The sequence below is a fragment of the Fringilla coelebs genome, assembly GCF_963513975.1.
Source record: "Fringilla coelebs genome assembly, chromosome: 1".
Taxonomy (NCBI): domain Eukaryota; kingdom Metazoa; phylum Chordata; class Aves; order Passeriformes; family Fringillidae; genus Fringilla; species Fringilla coelebs.
The window spans coordinates 34,570,338-34,589,507 of record NC_140028.1 but is presented as its reverse complement, the minus strand read 5'-3'; the positions used below and the strand labels follow the sequence as shown (position 1 = coordinate 34,589,507).

The following is a 19,170-nucleotide window of genomic DNA, read 5'->3' as shown; positions in this document are numbered from 1 at the left end:
TCCAATATTTTACCTCCTATTTTCAAATGTGATTCAGGTGGGTTTTTTTCCTCAGACTAAAAATATTCCACTACAAAGATGGAAAGACTAATATTTCATTTGGATTTTCTGTAACTCACTATTATAGCTTAACTCTTTCAAAAAGGAGTCATCTTCAAAACAGTTATGAAGTATTGATGTTATCTCTATTTTGTAATTAAGTAACTGAAATGGATCAAAGATTTCACAAACATGGGTGACTAATTTGAAACAACTGGAATCCTTGTTTTTCAGAACATTTTCCATTATACCCAACTAAATATATTCTAAATGTAAACTTTCATGCCTTCAAATACAGATTTAGGCAGCCCATCTACAAGTGACACTTCTGTTTGTTCTCCTGTTCATCATCCAGAACATGAAGAATACAAGACTAATGACCAACAGGGAGAAGTTCTGTTTAACTGACTTGCCCATCACTTAGAAACAAAGCCAATGACAGATTCTGGTTTCCAAAGGCAGTACTCTAACATCACAGGAGTACCTCACCCTAAACTCTTTATTGCTTCCAAATGCAAATGCCAAACAGGAATCCTACAGAAATTAGACCTCTTTACCACACAATCTTTATTCATCCCCAGTGAAACTAAGTCTGTGTATTAAATGAAACAGACATAGCATGACAGAAATATTAAGAGTATAGGAATAGATATATGCATAAATATATATCTATATATATAAAACAGGTATGACCTGTACACTGGTATCCTTTCCTCCTAGTTTGAACTTTTAAATAGTTAATTTTGAAAACACTCTTTGTTATAAACTTAAATCCAAATATTACATGTTAGAAATATTACATGTTAGAATCCAAATATTACATTTTGTGTGTTTTACAGTGGCACTAACTTACATTTTTTTGTTTTTTAAAGCACCATACAAAAAGGATTATTTAATCCAGAAAAGTTCCTTTTCCAAGCAGTATCAGCTCTATTCTATACACCATTAGCTACTGAGTTAAAACTTCAGACCATGAAGCATCTTTTCTTAAATCATAAGATGCAATAGCATGTTTCATAATCTGTAGAGCACACACTCCCAGAATATTTCCCTACTAAATAAATTAATAGTGCTGGTTCAATATCAGATGAAATGCAACAAAGACCAAGCCTGTCTCAGTCCAGGAAAAAACAGATTATATAGACACTGAAATTTAACCACAGGCTCATACTTCAGGCTTTTCCAATTGATCAAAACAATTTTCTACTAAAAAACAACAAGATAATCTAAAAAAAAAAAATTAAGGGAAACTAATCTGTTCTCAGTGGCATCGTTATATGAACATGCTTTTTCAGACCATTATCCAGGTGACATGTGAAAACACAGTGCTGAACCTAACATCCTCCTGCTTCACAGGCTGGCTCACGACTGCAAATCGGGAGACTGTTACTTTTTAAGGAAGCTTTCTGGGAAGCACAATCAAGCCCTAAGAAAACCAATGTTTACATAACTTCTTGTCTTTCTTAATTATCCTTTTTTAAAGGACAGTTCTGTAACAGAAGAATTTAAGAGTTCATTTTTAAGGAAACTAATATGATCATAATACTGTGTTGATACTTAAGTCAGATTCTACTTTTCAACTGTCTTCCTGTGCCCAGTCCTGGAAACTGCCATGGTTTCCAGGCCACTGAAAATTTCCATGGTTTGGTTCTACCAGCAGGATGTCCTTCTCCAGTTCAGCATAACTAGAATGCTGGGTTGTAAAAAACAATGTATTTCCAAAAAAGAAAGTGGATTATTAACATCTTTTTAAGTTCTTGTTACTTGAGTGTGATGACAACCTTCATTTAGCCTGGAAGAGGTTTAGAAAAAGGCTGTGGGACTGGCAGAACTGTTTTACAAGAGCAGAATACATGGGCAGTCTTTACCTAGCCAGGCAAACCACAGACCTACCAGTGCACTGCTGCAGGTGCAAGAGCTGCTTGGGCAAAATGATGAGGCTGACACAAACACCAATGACTTTAAACAAATTCTAACTAAATTTCAACATGAGTTTAAAACACTTCCAACTACCTGAAGAGTTAAGTTCTTCCTTCAGTTCAGAGAGGGAGTCACAAAAAGCCCCAAACTGCTCTAAAAGGTAAGACTGAGCTTGAAGAAAGACAGTTTGACATGGCTGCCTATGTTGGCAGAGGGCTGAGTTAGATGACACTGACCCAAGGTACCCTCTCCAAGCCCTGCAGAACAGCAGGCATGCAAGGTCAGTGCCACCAAGGTCTTTGGGGTCTGTACAGGAAACACCAGCCCTTCCTACCCCATGGCATTTGCACTCACTCAGCTGGAGGATTCACTTAGTACAAATGAACTTCTGCCTCAAATTGGTGTATAACTAAAGGAAGTGGGTTGGCACCATGCAAGAACAACCCCGCCAGTCTTTCAAATCATGGAAAGGCTCAGAGATGGACAAGTCACCCGCAGAGAACTTCTCTGAAGCTCACAGGAGGGATGCTTGAGCTAGGAACAGAGAAGACTTCAATCTGCACAGGTCCCAAGGGGCTACTCAGGGGTTGTGTGTGGGTGGTGGGTGAAGCACTTACCCCTGTGCTGTGGTTTCCACTACTCATGCAGCCAGCTAGGCAAGGATTAAAATATGTTATTCCATCTGATCCACAGACAGGCTCGTACTCATGAATCTTACATCCACAGTTAACATTACAGCTTCCAGTCAGATTCCTGTGGGCCATGGCAAGAGTGGGACTGAAGAAAGGAAAAAGAACACGCTAGTAGAGCACGCACAGATATCAATATTCTCCTGTACAGAGGGAGCAAACATCCTACTCATTAACTTTGGAACTGAAATTTATTGTTAGACAAAGACTGCGTTACCTCAAGGTAATGTATGTGACTTAAACATATAGACGAAAAATATAGAAGAACACCCAGGTGATCCCTGCCATCAACTAAAAACACAATAAAAGAAATAATACCAAAGTTTAAAATTTGTATCATATTTGGCTAGGTGTATTTTTCCCCTGCTGTTTTTTTTTCCTCTATGAAGTAAGACACCACTATTTTATATGTCTATTCTAAGCTGCAGTAATTTCTTGTTGATTACTAATGAAAGATTCAGTGACAAAATGTAAGGATTCTGTGAATTAATGTGAACTAATAGGCATCTTTTCCTACACACCAACAACTGTTCAGAAAACAATGCTTGTATGACTAATGTATTACAAATATGTGAAATTTACAGGAAGCTGTAAATCTGGAAGACTGGTGTGCATTTACTAGGTCTGTAAAAGAATCACCACTCTGCTTCCCTAGACCATTCCCCAAAATGTGGCCAAAGCCTAAATCCCTTATGGATTTGGACATATTTCAAATGCTACTTTCCCATCCTTGAGCTTAAACACCTGCACCTACACGGCTCCGTAAAACTACACAAATCTAAGCTTGGTCTTTGAGAGCTCTGGCCAAAATGCAAACAGTAGCTTACTTCATTTCAGTAGTCCTTGAGAACTGATAACCATACTAATGTCTGAGAATTACGCTGGAATGCACAACCACTCCACGCTGGGCACTACAGAATTAACTGTTCTGTCTTGTTTGTTCTGTCTTTCTCTCAGAACTGCTCAATGGCCAGTGCTGTTTAAAACTACCTCAAGAACCTCTGCTCTTGAGCAGATCAGTAGATATCCAGGGAATTTCAGCACCTCCTCAGCCAGGCAGGAGCTGAACGGAGTATGGAGTATGGATTAGGTTTGTGGCTGCACGCTCAAGATCCTGTACACATGCTCACAGACTGCCATGGCTGCCCTCACAAGGGCTGCTGTTGGCTTGTCCTCATGTCTGCGATGCCTGGGCAAGGCCAGTGTGAAGATAAACAACTAGCAGCAGACTTACTGCATCCCAGCTACCCCAGGGATCACAAGGAATGGTCTTCTGTTCCCATCTTCTACCCCTGAGTAGCCCAGAGGCTTGGCTCAGGAGTCATTCTGCACACAGCGACTGTCACCCAGGCTGTGTGTCACCTCACCTCCTGTCGTTAGTGGCACTCAGTGGCATGACTGCTGCCCAGAGCATTCCACTTGACTGGTTTTCTTGGATTTATACACCACTATCTGCTTTTGCTGAATATGCTTGTCTTCCCAGCTGTGCACTTCTGCAGACAATTAAATATTACTAAGTAGCTTTCAAATATTTATTGACTGTCTACTGATCACACAAATCAGGTTCACAAATTTAGCTCTTGGAGCTACTTTACACTTTATGGTCTAGCTGGATGCTAACCAAAGCCTTTCTGAGTGTTTTGTTTCTTGCTCTATAAACAAACAAGGTACACTTTTAGAAACAAGTTGCAGCTTGAGCACGATGTCAAATATGCAGGACTGGTAGTGGTCCTGTCACCCTCTCAGCTAGCAGCTGAAATTTGTCACATTATATCCTGCTGGATTTCAGCAAGCAGTATGCAGCAACACATCATATAGCAACGGACAGATTTTCCAGTAATGTCTCAACAGAACTTTCTCTCCAATGGAAAAAAACACCAAATCATCAAAACATTCCTCAGGAACATACAATTTTCAGCAGCACAGCGACAAAAGCTTTTTACACCAACAGAAGAGGCAGCATTTTTGGAGTTCCATGAAATCCTAGTCAGCCTGCTGAGCTGGATGTCCCAGATGCCTGAATACTCAGCATAAGAAGAGACTCCACAACCTGCCTGGGAGACCCTTGGACTGCGCTCCTTTTGACAACAAGGCTTTGCCACACTGCACAGGAGCAGGTCCAGGGACAGCCCAGACTCCCAGGAAAGGCACAGCTCTTGCTCCACCTCCAACCCCTCTCACCCTGCAGCACAAATTCTTCTGATATCTCTTATCCCTCTACTACCTAAAACCCTTCTCATGAACAGATGGGTAGGGTTGGCCACCCATCTTGCTCTGCTTACATAGCTAACTCACTTCAGCTGCACTGCTGAACATGACCATGACACAGAGGTTAGGAAATCAGCTTTAAAAAAAAATGGTGAAAGAAATCAGGCATGCAAAAAATGAGAAGCGTGAAACTGGAAACTGAACTGAGACCACTGTGATAATTTAATCTCAGGCACATTTTTTTGTTTGTCCTGAAGACAACTTAAGTTTACAGATACACAAAACAAATATGCTCAAATGAATAAGAAGATAAGAAGTTACTGCAAGCTCTGTCTCTCCAGCTTTCACCACCTTTTGTCCTCAGCATATCACTGTAAGGCTTATTTGGGGAATTTCTTTTTATTGCTTAGAGCAAATACCTTGCAAACAGAGAGCCTTGCACACAAAATCATCTATTAACTGCATTCCCAAAAGTTCATTATCAGACAGTTGTAAGAGGCTCATGCTTTCATCTTCATCACCTTCACTCATTGTTCACTCCTCTTTCAATGGTGGGAAACAAATGAAGAATGAAGGAGTTTCAGATGCTGGGGACATGAAACCTCTACTAACATGTGTCTGCGTAACCCCATTTTCATCATATGGGATCAACCACACAGCACATACTACAACAGATTTCCTGAACACTTCTTTCAGGAAGGAATCACTTTTTCTTGAAGGTATGCATTTTTCTGGAAGTAAGCTGAACCAAAGCACTCTACTAATCCTGGCCCTGGAAGGCTGCCTATTCTCCACAAAGGGAAACAAAGCATTTATCCCTGAATAACAGCACAGCACATCACAGATTTACCTGCATCAGCCATTAAGAGCAGGTTCTTAGGGAAACTGCACCAAAGCTAGTACATCCTGCTCATGAGCTGATCTGTGGGAAAAGCAGTCTAGTTTCAATGCAGCAGCTGCTGTAGAAACATGGAATGTCTGAGAAAGAGCTGCTCTGCTTGTTTCAGCAGTGCAGATACTGCCAACTTGCAACACTGCTGCACCTGAGCTGCCAAGGACACCAGTCACACAAACAGAAACCAGCCCCAAATGACAGCACTTCCTGAACTATTCTTTCAATTACACAAATACTGCTCCTTCCATTAATAAGATTCAACTGCAAATTTGCTAAACATGTGCTGCGACAAAACCCAGAACCCCATCTGCCAAATTGCATTTGTTCACTTCTCAGGGAGACTGTTCTGTGTCTCCACAACACAATGCTAGTAAAGCTGATAAAGAGAAGACCTTTATTAGATGTGACTAACAATGCAAAAGACTCTAGTTTCTAACATTTTTTTCTAAGTCATGTTTTTCTCTCCAACTATTACTCCAGAAAAGGTTTGATATAGGAATAAAGTGAGAAAAGGGAAAATATAAAATGAGATTTATTGCCTGAGTTTTTTGAGCTGTGACCTGTTGTTTCACATACTCAGTCTTGTACAGAAACATCACTGTACTGGCAGACAATGAACATATACTGGGTAAAAAAAAAGTGGACCCTCTTCCCACAAGGTTACAATTTAAATGAAAAGCAGTTTAAAAAAAAAGAAATCAAACTATATTTTGGTAACAGCTAAACAAATAACTGATTTTGCACATGGTTTTACTGATATCACTGTAGTAACCTACAGGACCAAGGAAATAGAAAGAGAAGGAGACAACCTCACCACGTAGTTTCTATAATCTTAATATTGGACTATATGATAAAAAGGATTATCTTAATTTGATAGCAGTATTTTTGTTTTGGTATTGAAGGACATTCTGGATGGCAGAGATCTGCAGTCTCCTTGTTGGCAAGCAGCTGGAATTGCAGCAATGATGCAATTTTTGTGTAGCTGTCAAACAAGGGACCCTCTCAGTGTGTTAGCTGGATTCCTTCTTTGTTGTTATTGTTCTGATCCAATTAGTCACTGCTTTCAAGTTAAGGGATACCACTGGCTGATTGGACTGAAATAGATACAAGAATAACAGAAACACACACTGTTGATACAAGAGGAAGAATATAAGTATTTTTTATGTGAAATACCTCATTAAGCCAATTGCATACTTTAACTAAACTTTACTTGCACCAAAACAACACAAAGCAATCAAAAAGAGTCTATGTTGATTCATTACATATCAGAAATGTGAGAGATGGAACTGAACTAATCCAGGAATCTGTCACTATGAGTAAGCTCACCATGGAGGCTTTTTTAGCTGCCTTATACAACAATACATGCAAGAGACAGGTCTGAAAAAAAACCAAGTCAGCTGATCTCTGCTATTTCCCTTTTCTTCAGTACTGGTGAGGCCACACCTGCAGTGCTGGGCTCAGTTCTGGGCTCCTCAGTAAAAAAAAGACGTGGATGTACCAGAGAGAGACCAGTGAAAGTCAACTAAGATGATAAAAGCACCGGAGCATCTCTCTTCTGAGAAAAAGCTGAGAGAGCTGAGACCATCCAGCCTGGAAAAGGCTCAGGGGGACTTCATCAATGCCTGTAAATATGTGAAGGGAGGATGAAAGGAGACAGAGCCAGGCTCTTTTCAGTGGTGCCCAGTGCCAGGATCAGAGGCAATGGGCACACATTGAAACACAGGAGGTTCCCTACAAACACCAGGAAACAGTTTTCACTGTGGAGGTGACTTGGTGGTGACACAGGTTGTCCAGGGAGGCTGTGGAGCTTCCCTCCTTAGAAATACTTAAAAGCCATCTGGACTCCTGTCCAGACCATTCACTCATTCAGGACTTCCCACCTGGATGCTCTTATGGTGCAAGAGAAAGGATGCCATATTGTGGTTTGACATAAGGCTCCTTATACCACAATTCAAACACCAAACACACTCTCAGAACAAGGCTGGGGCACAGAGTAATAGGTTCTAAAATGCTGAGATGTATAATACAGAGGTGCCCTTGATCTTCCTGAGAACAGAAATGCCGATGATACGCTAGCAACAGCAAAACTGCTTGTGCCCAACATAAAAAAGCAGAAAATCCTTTCTAATATATTCTAATCTGTGCATGCCTCCAGGTCCCATCCACTTCTTCGCAGCTGTTACAGTTAGAAAAATACTGAGTTACGAAACATACTGAATTATGAAATGCCACTGCCTACTTTTTTGAGTACTGCTATGCACTTAACTTCTATGTTAACTGAGACCTAGTTCACCCCTCCCCTTTGTAGTGGTTTAGGGCTCAGTTCACCAAAGAAAAAAACTGTATGCTTCAATGTATAAAAAACAAACAGTAGAAATGAACATATTTTTCCAGAAATTATCCTGCAGGGTATGTCTACACTGCCCAATGCTCTGACATCTCTGTGCTGGTGCCTGTGCAGGTAGGTCAGATAGCACACCTGGCACTGCCATGTTAGGGTAGAGCATCATGCAATACATTTATCCCAAACCAGTCAGCTCTCCTGCTTTCCCTATCTTGCCCATGGAACTGGCTTTGACATCCCCATACTGCACTACAGTTGAAGCAGAGAATGAAGTATGTGTTCTATTAAATCCAAAATGAAAGCATGCTTTTTTAATTCCATGGCCAACAACATTCTTTGATGGCTGAGTTAAAGAGTTGTCTACTAAGTAAGTGATTTAAAACTATCAAATGATTGATCATGAGAATTAAGAGAATGCTTACATATCAGATATTCAAGATTAATTTATGTGTAGTGCTGCCTTTTTACTATCATTTTGATAATAAATGTGGACTTTATCTCTGTGTTAAAAAAATCCAGCTGAACCACGCTTTGTAACATGCTGGTAACTCTCAATTTCTCATGACATTACAGTCAATATGATTTTTATAGTGATTTCAGAGAGTTTATATATATTGTGAGAATTCGGTAATTACTATTTCTCACCTCTTTTCTCAATAAGAACAATTACATGAATGTGGAAGGAAGTAATGTACTGCAGATTTGCACAACAGCTGTGAATTGATGCTTATTTCAATTGATGCTATGTATTTACTGCAAATGTTATTACTTACTAAAAAATCATTAGGTACTCTAACAAATCCAGCATGAAGGCTATGAGTTACAGAACAATAGCACACCTTGTCTTCAGTTTAGAAACAGATTTAAATTAAATGGGACTTCACCAAACATAAAGGTACAGGCTTCTCATTAGTCAGGCAGGTACATTCTGACTTGCCACACAGATCAATTAATTACTATCTGAAATTTATGTTTTCATTCCTATTAATTTTCATCATCTACACCCACAGGCTATCACAAACATTAACAGCAGGTGGGCAATCAAAGCATTCCACCTCCTTCCCATCCCTCTTCTCTCCTTCTTCAGCCCACTAAGCTCAGATGAGGGTATATCACCATGCCACTTCCTTCTACTGACAGCCCCTCAGCAGCAAGCTTTAACTCTAGGTCTTAGGAACACAAAGAAGTAACAGCTTTTCATCAGCTCTTGACTTTCAGCTGCTGGTTTTCTTTGCTCTTAGCATTAAGGTTTGACAGCAGTGTAGTAACACCCAGCAACAAGCAATGCTAAACATTCCCTGTGTAAACAGCGCCTATTTTCTTTCTCCTTTGCTTCCCATTTTACCTCTTTGTTTTTCACTTGCTATCCCTCTGCCCCACTGTACTTTTTCTCCATTTCATCATCTCTTTTCCTGCTCCACACTCTACATTCTCCTCAAAATATCAGAAGCACTAAAAATATCAGAGCTGAGCGCTAAAAGCAAATATACAAATGGATGTGATATCCAGCACCTGGTCATTAATTAAAAGGCAGACATGCCTCAGATGTAAAAGCAAAGGGAAAAAACCTTGCTTCAGATAGGTTCACACCCTCCAAACACTTACTCTGTTCCTGTGCTTAACCTACATCAAGAATGCAATTTTGAGGAAAATCTCATGTAAAAAGTAAGAAAGAAAATAAAAGCTTGTGATCAGGCTTCTACAGAATCCCTTTCCAATGAAAATGTCTCAAGTTTTACCACACTGCCTCCAAACATCCTTTTTCTTTTTGTCATGCCCTTCCATGCATTTCTTAATGCCACAGCCCAAATTCCTCACTCCCAAGTCCTTCCTACATCCACACCTTCTTCCTCATTGCAGTCCTCTTCATTCTCTCTATAACTTTAGGGAATATGGTCTCGTTGCTGTCTTGATGATGATCTGGCAAGCACTGCCACACAACTAGTAAGGGGTTCAGAAGCAGTGCACACTACTAATGTCAACAGCACATGCTCACATGATTCTTCTCAAATGGGGACTGTAGACCTAAGATACTACTAAGGTGATAATTCATAAATAATCAGAAATAATCTTCAGAAATAATCTTCATAATACATTTAGTTTTTTCACAATTTTTCATGAGCAGAAAACATTTTGCAACACTAAGTAAATTCTAAGTAATCTACAGAGGACACTATTCTTATTTTTCTGCATCACTGAAGGCCATTCTAATGCATTTTCTCACCCCTCAAGAAGCTAAGTTACTACATAAACTGCATTATAAACCAGATGTAAAAAAACAAGAGCCACACACTAACAGCACGTGCTTATATCACAATATTCACTAAATTCTCATTTGAACTGAAATGGCTTCTTCAGTACATCAGCTATCAGCATTTTTTTTACATTTCTAGATCAGGCTTATTGGAAAAAGCTATTTTTGCCAGAGATAATCACCCAAAATACTTACCCAGTTGTGTAAGGTATATTTATTCCCCCTAGATTAATGCTTTCACATCCAACAATGAAGAGTGTTGAAAAGCACAACAGAGACACACCACTGCAGATCATAGCCAACTTTGCAGACTCTCTTGCACCAAGTTTCAGCTTTTTTATAATGTAGCCACCTAGGACAATACCAACACCAGCACTTGGGACAATAATCACACCTGCCAGGAAGAAGTTCAAACAGCATTAAAACAGGACCTACAGAAATGGGATAAAACATAAACATTAGTTTCATTCCATAATTAAATGACTGCAAATGCTGCACTAAGATCTCTATTGTCTGATTCTCCACTAGCAAACTGAGTCAGACTTTTCAAACCTCTGGAGTGTTGTCAAAGAATTTATAAAAGCCTCCTTATCATATTAGCAGCAGCCAAAGCACTATAAGAGAACTATTGTACTTACAAGCAGAAACATTGTTTTGTATTTATTTTAGAATGGGGAGAAGAGCTACATATAGGTCCAGTTTAACCACTGAAACTGGAAGAAATCCAGATTTGGACACAAATCTTCCTCCTCCCATCCTCATGATTAATTCCAGCAAAGCACAACTGCTAACCTCAAGCAGGACTCCAGAACCCTGCCCACCTGGGAGTGCACATCCAAGCCTGGCTGCAAATTCTGCCTTCTGGATACTTTACTCAAGCTGAATAGCACTTTTCCAAGTAACTTGCATCAGGACAAGAGGAAATAGCCTCAAGCTGGGCCAGAGGAGGCTCAGGCTGGACATTAGAAAGAGTGGTTAACCACTGGCATAGGCTGCTCAGGGAGGTGGTGGAGTCACCATCCCTGGAGGTGCTCAAGAAATGACCAGAAGTGGCACTTGGTGTTTATTGACATGGTGGTGTTCGGTCAAAGCTTGGACTTGATGACCTCGAAAGTCTTTTCCAACCTTGAATCTATGACTCCACAACTCCTACCTCAGCATTCCAATTCATCTCTCCACACACATGTGTGTGATCAAACACAATTTGAACAATTAAGATAATAGAATTAGGGTAAGTGTAAGACACAAAGACGTGCCCATGAGTCCTCTGCTGCTGCAGCCATAAGGTTCAGCAACATATCACCAGGTTGTCCCCACTTGTCATGTCCTGAGGTGGTGGTAAAGTCAGCAAATGTCTTGCACTGTTCTTCCCTTGTCTTTTGCTTCTCACTGACATGTGAGAAGGTCTTTAATTAAAGGCTTTGCCAATAAAGATGCATTCCAAATAGACATGGAATTTGAACTACTTTGAACTACTACTTGGCAGATGCATCTACAGAGATGTTGAATTCTATAATCCAAATTGTTAGAGATGCTGGTCTCTTCAACTCTATAATCCAAATTGTTAGAGATGCTGGTCTCTTAAAGAAGCCAATAAAACTACTACTTGCAAATACCTTTAAAATTATTGCAAAGCATACTCATTCTCTGCTAATATGTCTAAAGGTGAAAGGGACATTATCAAAATGTTGAGATTGTGAAAGCAAGAAAAGAGGGAAAAACACTTGGCACTTAATTATCCTGCCATCACCAATGACATTACAGAACAAAATATCATTTCAGGAGGAAGATTCTAAACAAGAAGTCTTCACAGAATCAAAACCAGTCTTTCTTCCAAGAGCAGAAATTAAATGTAGAAGCTGCACAAGTTCAAGACATGAAATTTGGCACATAGTGTTTTTTGATGATGATAAATGCCAGGGTTGTTTTAAAACTGAAAGAAACTGGGACTTAATTAAAGAATTGCTGCTTAGAAGACAAAAAATTGCCAGCAAAATCTTTACACTAAGAGATTCAGGAAGCACATGTACTCAGCTGGCAATGTGCGTATTAAGCATAGACGTAAAATATAAATAATACGTAAATTCTCCTTTTACTAACCAGAAAATTTTTGAACTTGTCATGTCTTTTACTTTATTAGCAATCTAATTTCCAAGTTTCCCTTTCCCATCCTTCCTACAAAAAATAGTTATTAAATTAACAACCGTTGACACCAATGCTAAGTTTAAGGGCTGGGATTGTAGAAGCAGAGGTCACTTGTCCTTGTTGCACATCCAGCCTGATATATTTAATCTTCCTCTTCTGGTTCATTTTAATAGTCTTTATCAAGTAACTTATAACAGGGGAAACAACAGATGTTAATAACTTCACACTTTAGGCAAGGTCACACTAGTTTTACCTCTGTTAATGTACTGGCTGTTGAGAATTTTTTCTGGCAAGAATGTTTCTGGTTTATCTTGAGAATGAAGTAAGTTAGGGTACAGCCATTCCATCAAGTCTCATTACAGTAAAACTCCTGTGTGTGTAGCTACTCTAAGCTTCAGAGAGCATCACAGTCCCATGAGTCAATGTTTCCTCCTTATATGCAGAACACAGGGATTTCAGGCCCTTAAGAAAATCTCATCCCAGAAACTCTCAAATAAAAAGCACCACATGGTGCTTCTATGACTTTTCCCCTCCCCACTGTAGAAATTGCTTGCATTTCTTCCAGCCACTGCAAGTCACAAATTATTCCAATGTGAGGTCTCTGTGCCTTCCTTCTTCCTTCTACTACTTTTTGTCTTTTTTTGACAGATACCCCTGGACAGCTTCACCCCATACTTCACCTGTGTCCCCACAATTCACTCCACTCCATCATTTCTAGGGCACAGTGTCTGGAAGTATGAGGGGAAAAAGAATTAACCTGCCCAGCAATCAGCAGTTATTCTATATGAGAAGCACTATGAAGAATTTTAAAATATTATTATAAAGACAAATGTCTTTGACACAGCTAGAAGAGAAGAAAACTCATCTGCATGACACAGGCCCTGGTTCTGTGCAATATTTTGGCCTCCTTTAGTAGCCCAGTTCTCATCTCTCTCAGTCACAGAGGAGTGTGAAGCTTTTGTTGTCTGTAGCTCTGTTAAAAGTTGGACATGGCTGTACATTGGTACAGCAGGGGTCTCCTGAAATGACAGGTAGGAGAGAATCTGGGGAGTTCTGACCAGAGTAGATTGTTGTCTCAATGTAAATAAGGAGAAAAACACCACCCTAGAGGATAGAGATTACTGAAGGACAGGATAGATAAACAACTTTTCACTAAGGAGAAAAAAAGATAAAGATATTTTAAAGATCAAAGAGGAAGTAAAATTCACAGAAAAGAAGAACACTGTTAAGAGACTTTTTAAAGCACACAAATTGCAGGCATGTCTATAGTTTTTCTAGCTTGTTTTTGTTTGGTTTTTTTCCCCCTTGGAAACCATCAACAAATGAGAAAGCATCTGTCTAGGCCTAGGCAAAAAAAAAAAAAAATTAACAATATAAATGGGTTCACATCTTACTAAATACATATAACAAACATCAAAAAATAGTCTGAATATCTAACCAAATGCAGAAAGCTGGACCCAATCACCTGTTTGAACACATTTTGGTTCATTCCTATTTGACTCATTTCATTAGCCAAAGCCAAGCTTGCAAGGTAACACTATGTGGCAATGCCTTACCAGTGTAGATGCTGGCATTGGAAGCTGGGATGCCAAACTGTGACTCGATGAACTTGGGAATGAAGGTAATAAAAGCTGTGACAATGGCACTCTCAGCTGTGTATGACAAACTCACAAAAAGGAATGTCATGTTGCTTAAGATCCTGACAGCTGCTCTTGGAAGCTCTATAAAATGACAAGAATGACAAACGAATGTTATAAACAATGAGTGAGAAACAAAAGCAAACTGAAACAGAACCAATTGATTTTCTTTGAGACAGACTGGCAATAATGGCTTGCTAGCAGCTGGTACACTTGTGAGACAGAGGGAGAGTGCATACTTGGGACTGCAGCCCTTGCTCCCTGCTCTGACCCCATCTCACCGCCTCGCTCAGGGCCACGGTCCCACTTGGCACAAACACAACTGAGGTGTGCATCAAAAAACCATCTGACAGAACAGATAGTAACACCACAACAGAAAGAAAGACAGTAATAAAATGTAGAGATTTTGGAATTATTCTGGTATCTTGAGATTTTCTGTGAGATAACATATATCACACTGCTAAACTGACAGTACTGAGATTTGCACTCCACAGGAGGAAAGAAGATCCTATACTCCCCCTGTTACTCTCTGCTTCCAGGATCATGCTTGGAAAGCTGGGATAATAATAATAATCTAATTCGAAAGGGGAACCAAAACATTTTTAGTTAAACATTTTTCTACATTATTTAAAAGCATTTACAACGATGCAGACAAAGCATAATGAAAAAATTACATCAATGATATCAAGGAATCTCAACATACATTACATACAACTCAATATTCTCAGAAGGGATAAAGCAATCAATTAAAAATGAGAGCACATCATTAACTTAAATTGAAAATGTATTCATAGATGTTGCAATTATTCTCAAATCAAATATCAAACCCCCATGAAATTCAGCACTGTAGTTAAATTAAACATTTACATACTTTAAATTTAGTCCAGTGATGTCAAATTATCATCACCCTATTCAGCACTTAATTTTTTTCGGATTAGATGCCATGATTTTAAACACATCTTCTTTTCCTTGGGGCTTTTTTTACCCCAGTCAAATTTTTTTCAAGTGTTATATCTAACCTACTATAGTTCAGATTTTTTTCATTTGCTTTTCACTTGGTACAGAAATAGAATAGTGCTTGAATCAAAGCCAGTTGAATTCAATGACAAGAGCACCCATTAGAAATACATGTTAAGCAAGAGCAACTGAGAATTTTACTGATGTTAAAAGTTGTCAAGACAAAAATCTGTCTCACTTTCTGCACTGACTCCAGTAAGTTATCTGTATAAAAGCAAACAGAATTTCACTTGTCATGTCAAAACTTGTCAAGCTGCAAATTAGCACTTAAGTTGTCTGACTGCATCCAGTATTAGCTTATGCCAGTTGTCAAAATTTATACTGAATTTATTATGAGTACTGGGTTTATAATTTTAATGTAGTCAAATGCTCTCCTGCTACATCTATGAAGAAACATATTAAACATTAAATACAAAATTTGGTAGAAATAACTAATGAATAAATCATATTAAGAAGCAATCATATATTATAATGGTTTTTACCTTATCTTAATATATCTTATATATATCATATATCTTAATGGTTTTTACCACCTACAGATTTTTTAAAAATTTTAAAAGGTGGAACTGTTTGCAATAGAAACAACAGGAGCAAGCAGTTATGACCATGCTGATGCTGCTGTGAGAAAGGAGTCAGGAAGCAGAAAGAAGGATTGGTCCTGCTGGAAATTGAGCTACTTAGTGGCAGCTGCTCACCTGGGTTTAAAATGTGGTAGAAAATAAGGTATCATCACAGAGAGAAAGATAATTTTTTTAGGATGATGAACTGAGTGTTCTTTGTAGAAATTAATTGGTAGTTCTTGGCCGAGAACTGAACTCAAGGTCTTTGCTAAATTGATTATTTAAAGTCTCATCCAGACATCATAATATGTGGTAAAGTTTGGCCTTCCTGATAAAACTGAGCTTCAGTAAAATGTCTGCTTTAGAATTTTCAGTCAACTAGAGAATTAATTTGGCAAAGAACTGAAGAGCTAATGAACATTTTGCTCTGGTGTTTGTATGTAGAGCTGTACTTCTGTTGACTCCTACTTACATCTCATCTGAGCACTCAGGATAAAGGTCATTATTCATTTCAAAACTAATTAGTATTTTGAAATAGGATTTCTCCTGTTAAGTAGATAAAACTTAAGGTCTTGGAATAAGCACAAGTTCTCTTATACCCCTGTGAAGGGCTCTTCAGAGAACAACTTTGTTGATTACTATAAATTTTAGCATGAAATAAAGAGTTTATTTAGTTTATTTAGTTTATTTGCATGCCACACTAATGCACGCCACCTGGAGCACTTAAGAGTTGATCTTCATGGTTTATAAACACCAATTGCCTGGCATACAAGGGAAAGTTGCTATACAGTAAGAAACTTGGAAATAAAAATACACATTCAGAGTTAGACTTTCCCTGATTTCTTCCCATGATCACCATCAAACCTGGTGTGACAACATCTGTACAACACTTCTGAATTTAAAAACCTCTAATAAAAAGGTACTGTTAAGTAACCCATTATCTTTCAACCACAGTAACCATAGTAAAAAGCAAGAATGCTAAAAACTTTAAGGATCCTTTAGACTACATAATCAATCACACTTTTAAAACATTTCTATGTCAAATTACTTTTGTATGGCTAGCCATAGGCCTAGGTTTTGATTTCAAGGTGATTATTAAACCTATCAGGTTTGATTTTTTTGGAAGACATTCTCAAAAGACATTGCATGTTTTTGCAAATTTGCATCAGAAACACACCTACAGAAATTGGAATTTCCCTCATTCTGTCATCTAAACTAATAAACCTCTATCAATGACACTCCTAGAACTAAAACAATCTTTTAGCATGGCTGTTAACATGTTTATATTTCTGTGTAGTAACTCAAATTTTAACATCCCATCTTTTTTTTCTTTTTCCCCCAATAACCTAGTATATAACTAAGAGTAAACAGAAACCTGCCTTGCTGGACTGGTTTGCTAGACTACTGGCAATTTTCTTCCTTTCATGATCTTATTTTTTCTCTGGTCAGTATTCATTTTTCTCTCATTCATGTGCTGGACTATTGCTTGATTCATGGTAAGGGAAAAGCATAAGAAAAATCTGCAAGTAATATAAGTATTTATAAATATTTCTCTAAGCAAACCACTGTAAACAGAATTTCAATAAAAACTAAATTAATTCTGACTTCACCTCCTTTTTCAGCATTTAATATAGTTTCTTTTATCCCTGTTCCTGCACACCTAGCCTGGGGCAATGCAATGAATACAATCAGGTGAATAACTTGTTCCAGCCTACAGCACTATCCTTCTGCAGCCCATCTGAAAAGTCTCTTGTAAGGGTGAGGCAGATATTAGCCAGAAGACCTCCCTTCTGCTAGTGCTCCCAGTCTGGACACACTACCCAAGCCTGCAGCTTTGCAGAGGGCTGGCTCCACACTGGGGTCTCGGGGACAGCTTCCATTATTGTGCAGTACAAAGCAGAGCTGAGATTTGAGACAGAATTTCTGGTTCGTTTATCAGAATGGAAAGCAGCAAAGTGACACACAACTATGTCAAATACATCCTGCATGGAGCTAATCACTCATCTCCAGAACAGTATGTGGCCATTTCATTATCTACTCACACACCATTTAAACCTCACTCAATTCTCAGGACAGGCCTTAAGCACCTGGGTGTTGGCTGGATCATTGAACAGCCCCTAATATACCATCAAGAGAGGAGGGGTTCAGAGCCAGTTTGATATGATTATTACTTATTTTAATTTGATTTAGAGCAGGTCCTCAAGGCTCCAGTTAGCACTGCTCATCACTGCACGGAGCTATGCCAATCTTTTCTATTTTGAGCTCTTCAAGACAGCCTAAGAAAGGACAAGAGGGAACTGCCCTGCTCAAGGTCAGTGGCACTGCAGGATCTCCAGCCCATGGTCTGCTGAACCCTCTGACATTCACAGTGCCCACCAAGTGTCCCCACACACAGCCCACTGTCTCCTCCTCCTCCTCTTCTGATGCCTGGCAACTGATCTTCAGCTAGCACAGAAACTCCAATCCAGTTCCTTGGCAAAGCACTTCAGTTTCTTTTATCTCTGCTGATGCCGTGACAATCATTATTATCCTGTCTCTGCCCCTCACAGGAACTCACCAAGAAAGGCATAGAACAGCTGTTAGATGTGACAAGCCAGACAGGAATATTCTACATTTAAGAAAGGGCTGTACACAGGAGCAAAACAAAAAAGCTCCAAAAGCTACAAAATACATGCAATTAATTAGATTAATTATTTGATTCAGATTAGAGCAGTCTTTTATAAGTAATATATACATTTGCTTTCTATACACTGCTCCTTTATTCAATTGCACAGTAAGTTCCATTACAGTGGTAAGTGAAAGGGACTGCAGATACAATTTCCATGGTACAAAACCCTAAGGGTATCTAGGTAATAAATGAAAACAGTAGTTTTGTCTGCTCAGATTCATGTGTTATCTGTACATATGGGATTGAACTGTGGTTTATTCATTATAAAATTTCTCTAGCTCATGTAATCTACACTACTTCTATTTGTCCCAAAAAACTACATCCAATTTTCTTCCTCCTGTGACCTACTTACTCTTTTATTTAGTACTTTTGATACCTGACTCAGAAGCATTCTTCAGCTCACATTTTCTACTTGAAATGTTACTAAGAAAAGACTGAATTCCAAGCCCTTGCAACTTGAAACAAGTGAAAAAGCAAAGTTGTATCTGTATTTTTATCTGATTTCACCTCTATCATGGGCCAAAATAAAGCTCAGGGCACTGAAGTTTGAGGCTACTTGCAGATGGAGCCTGTTTTTGGTTTATTTCTTCAGCTTATACTGGCAGCCAGGGCAGAAAAAAATTCTCTTACGACTTTTTGATACCTTTTCATTTGCCTAGAGAATTAATTGTGAAATTAGGACAAGTCAGAACAAGAGAAAAATCATTTTGCCAGGCTTCCCAGGTAAGATGAGATCATATTGGAAGAAGAAAACAGCTACTTTCCTTACCAAAGCTGCATAGATTTCAGAGATT

At 38.8% G+C, this 19,170-nt stretch overlaps 1 protein-coding gene across 1 annotated transcript in view; it reads right to left on the bottom strand.

Annotated features, from left to right (window-relative positions):
* Positions 1 to 19,170, bottom strand: part of SLCO5A1 (solute carrier organic anion transporter family member 5A1) — a 74,005-nt gene that overhangs the window by 12,056 nt on the left and 42,779 nt on the right. The window contains exons 5-7 of the mRNA XM_084204280.1: positions 14,051 to 14,215; positions 10,545 to 10,743; positions 2,577 to 2,736 (exon numbers count right to left, since the gene is read on the bottom strand). Coding sequence (XP_084060406.1) covers positions 2,577 to 2,736; positions 10,545 to 10,743; positions 14,051 to 14,215 — 524 coding nt within the window. The remainder of the gene's footprint in view (positions 1 to 2,576; positions 2,737 to 10,544; positions 10,744 to 14,050; positions 14,216 to 19,170) is intronic.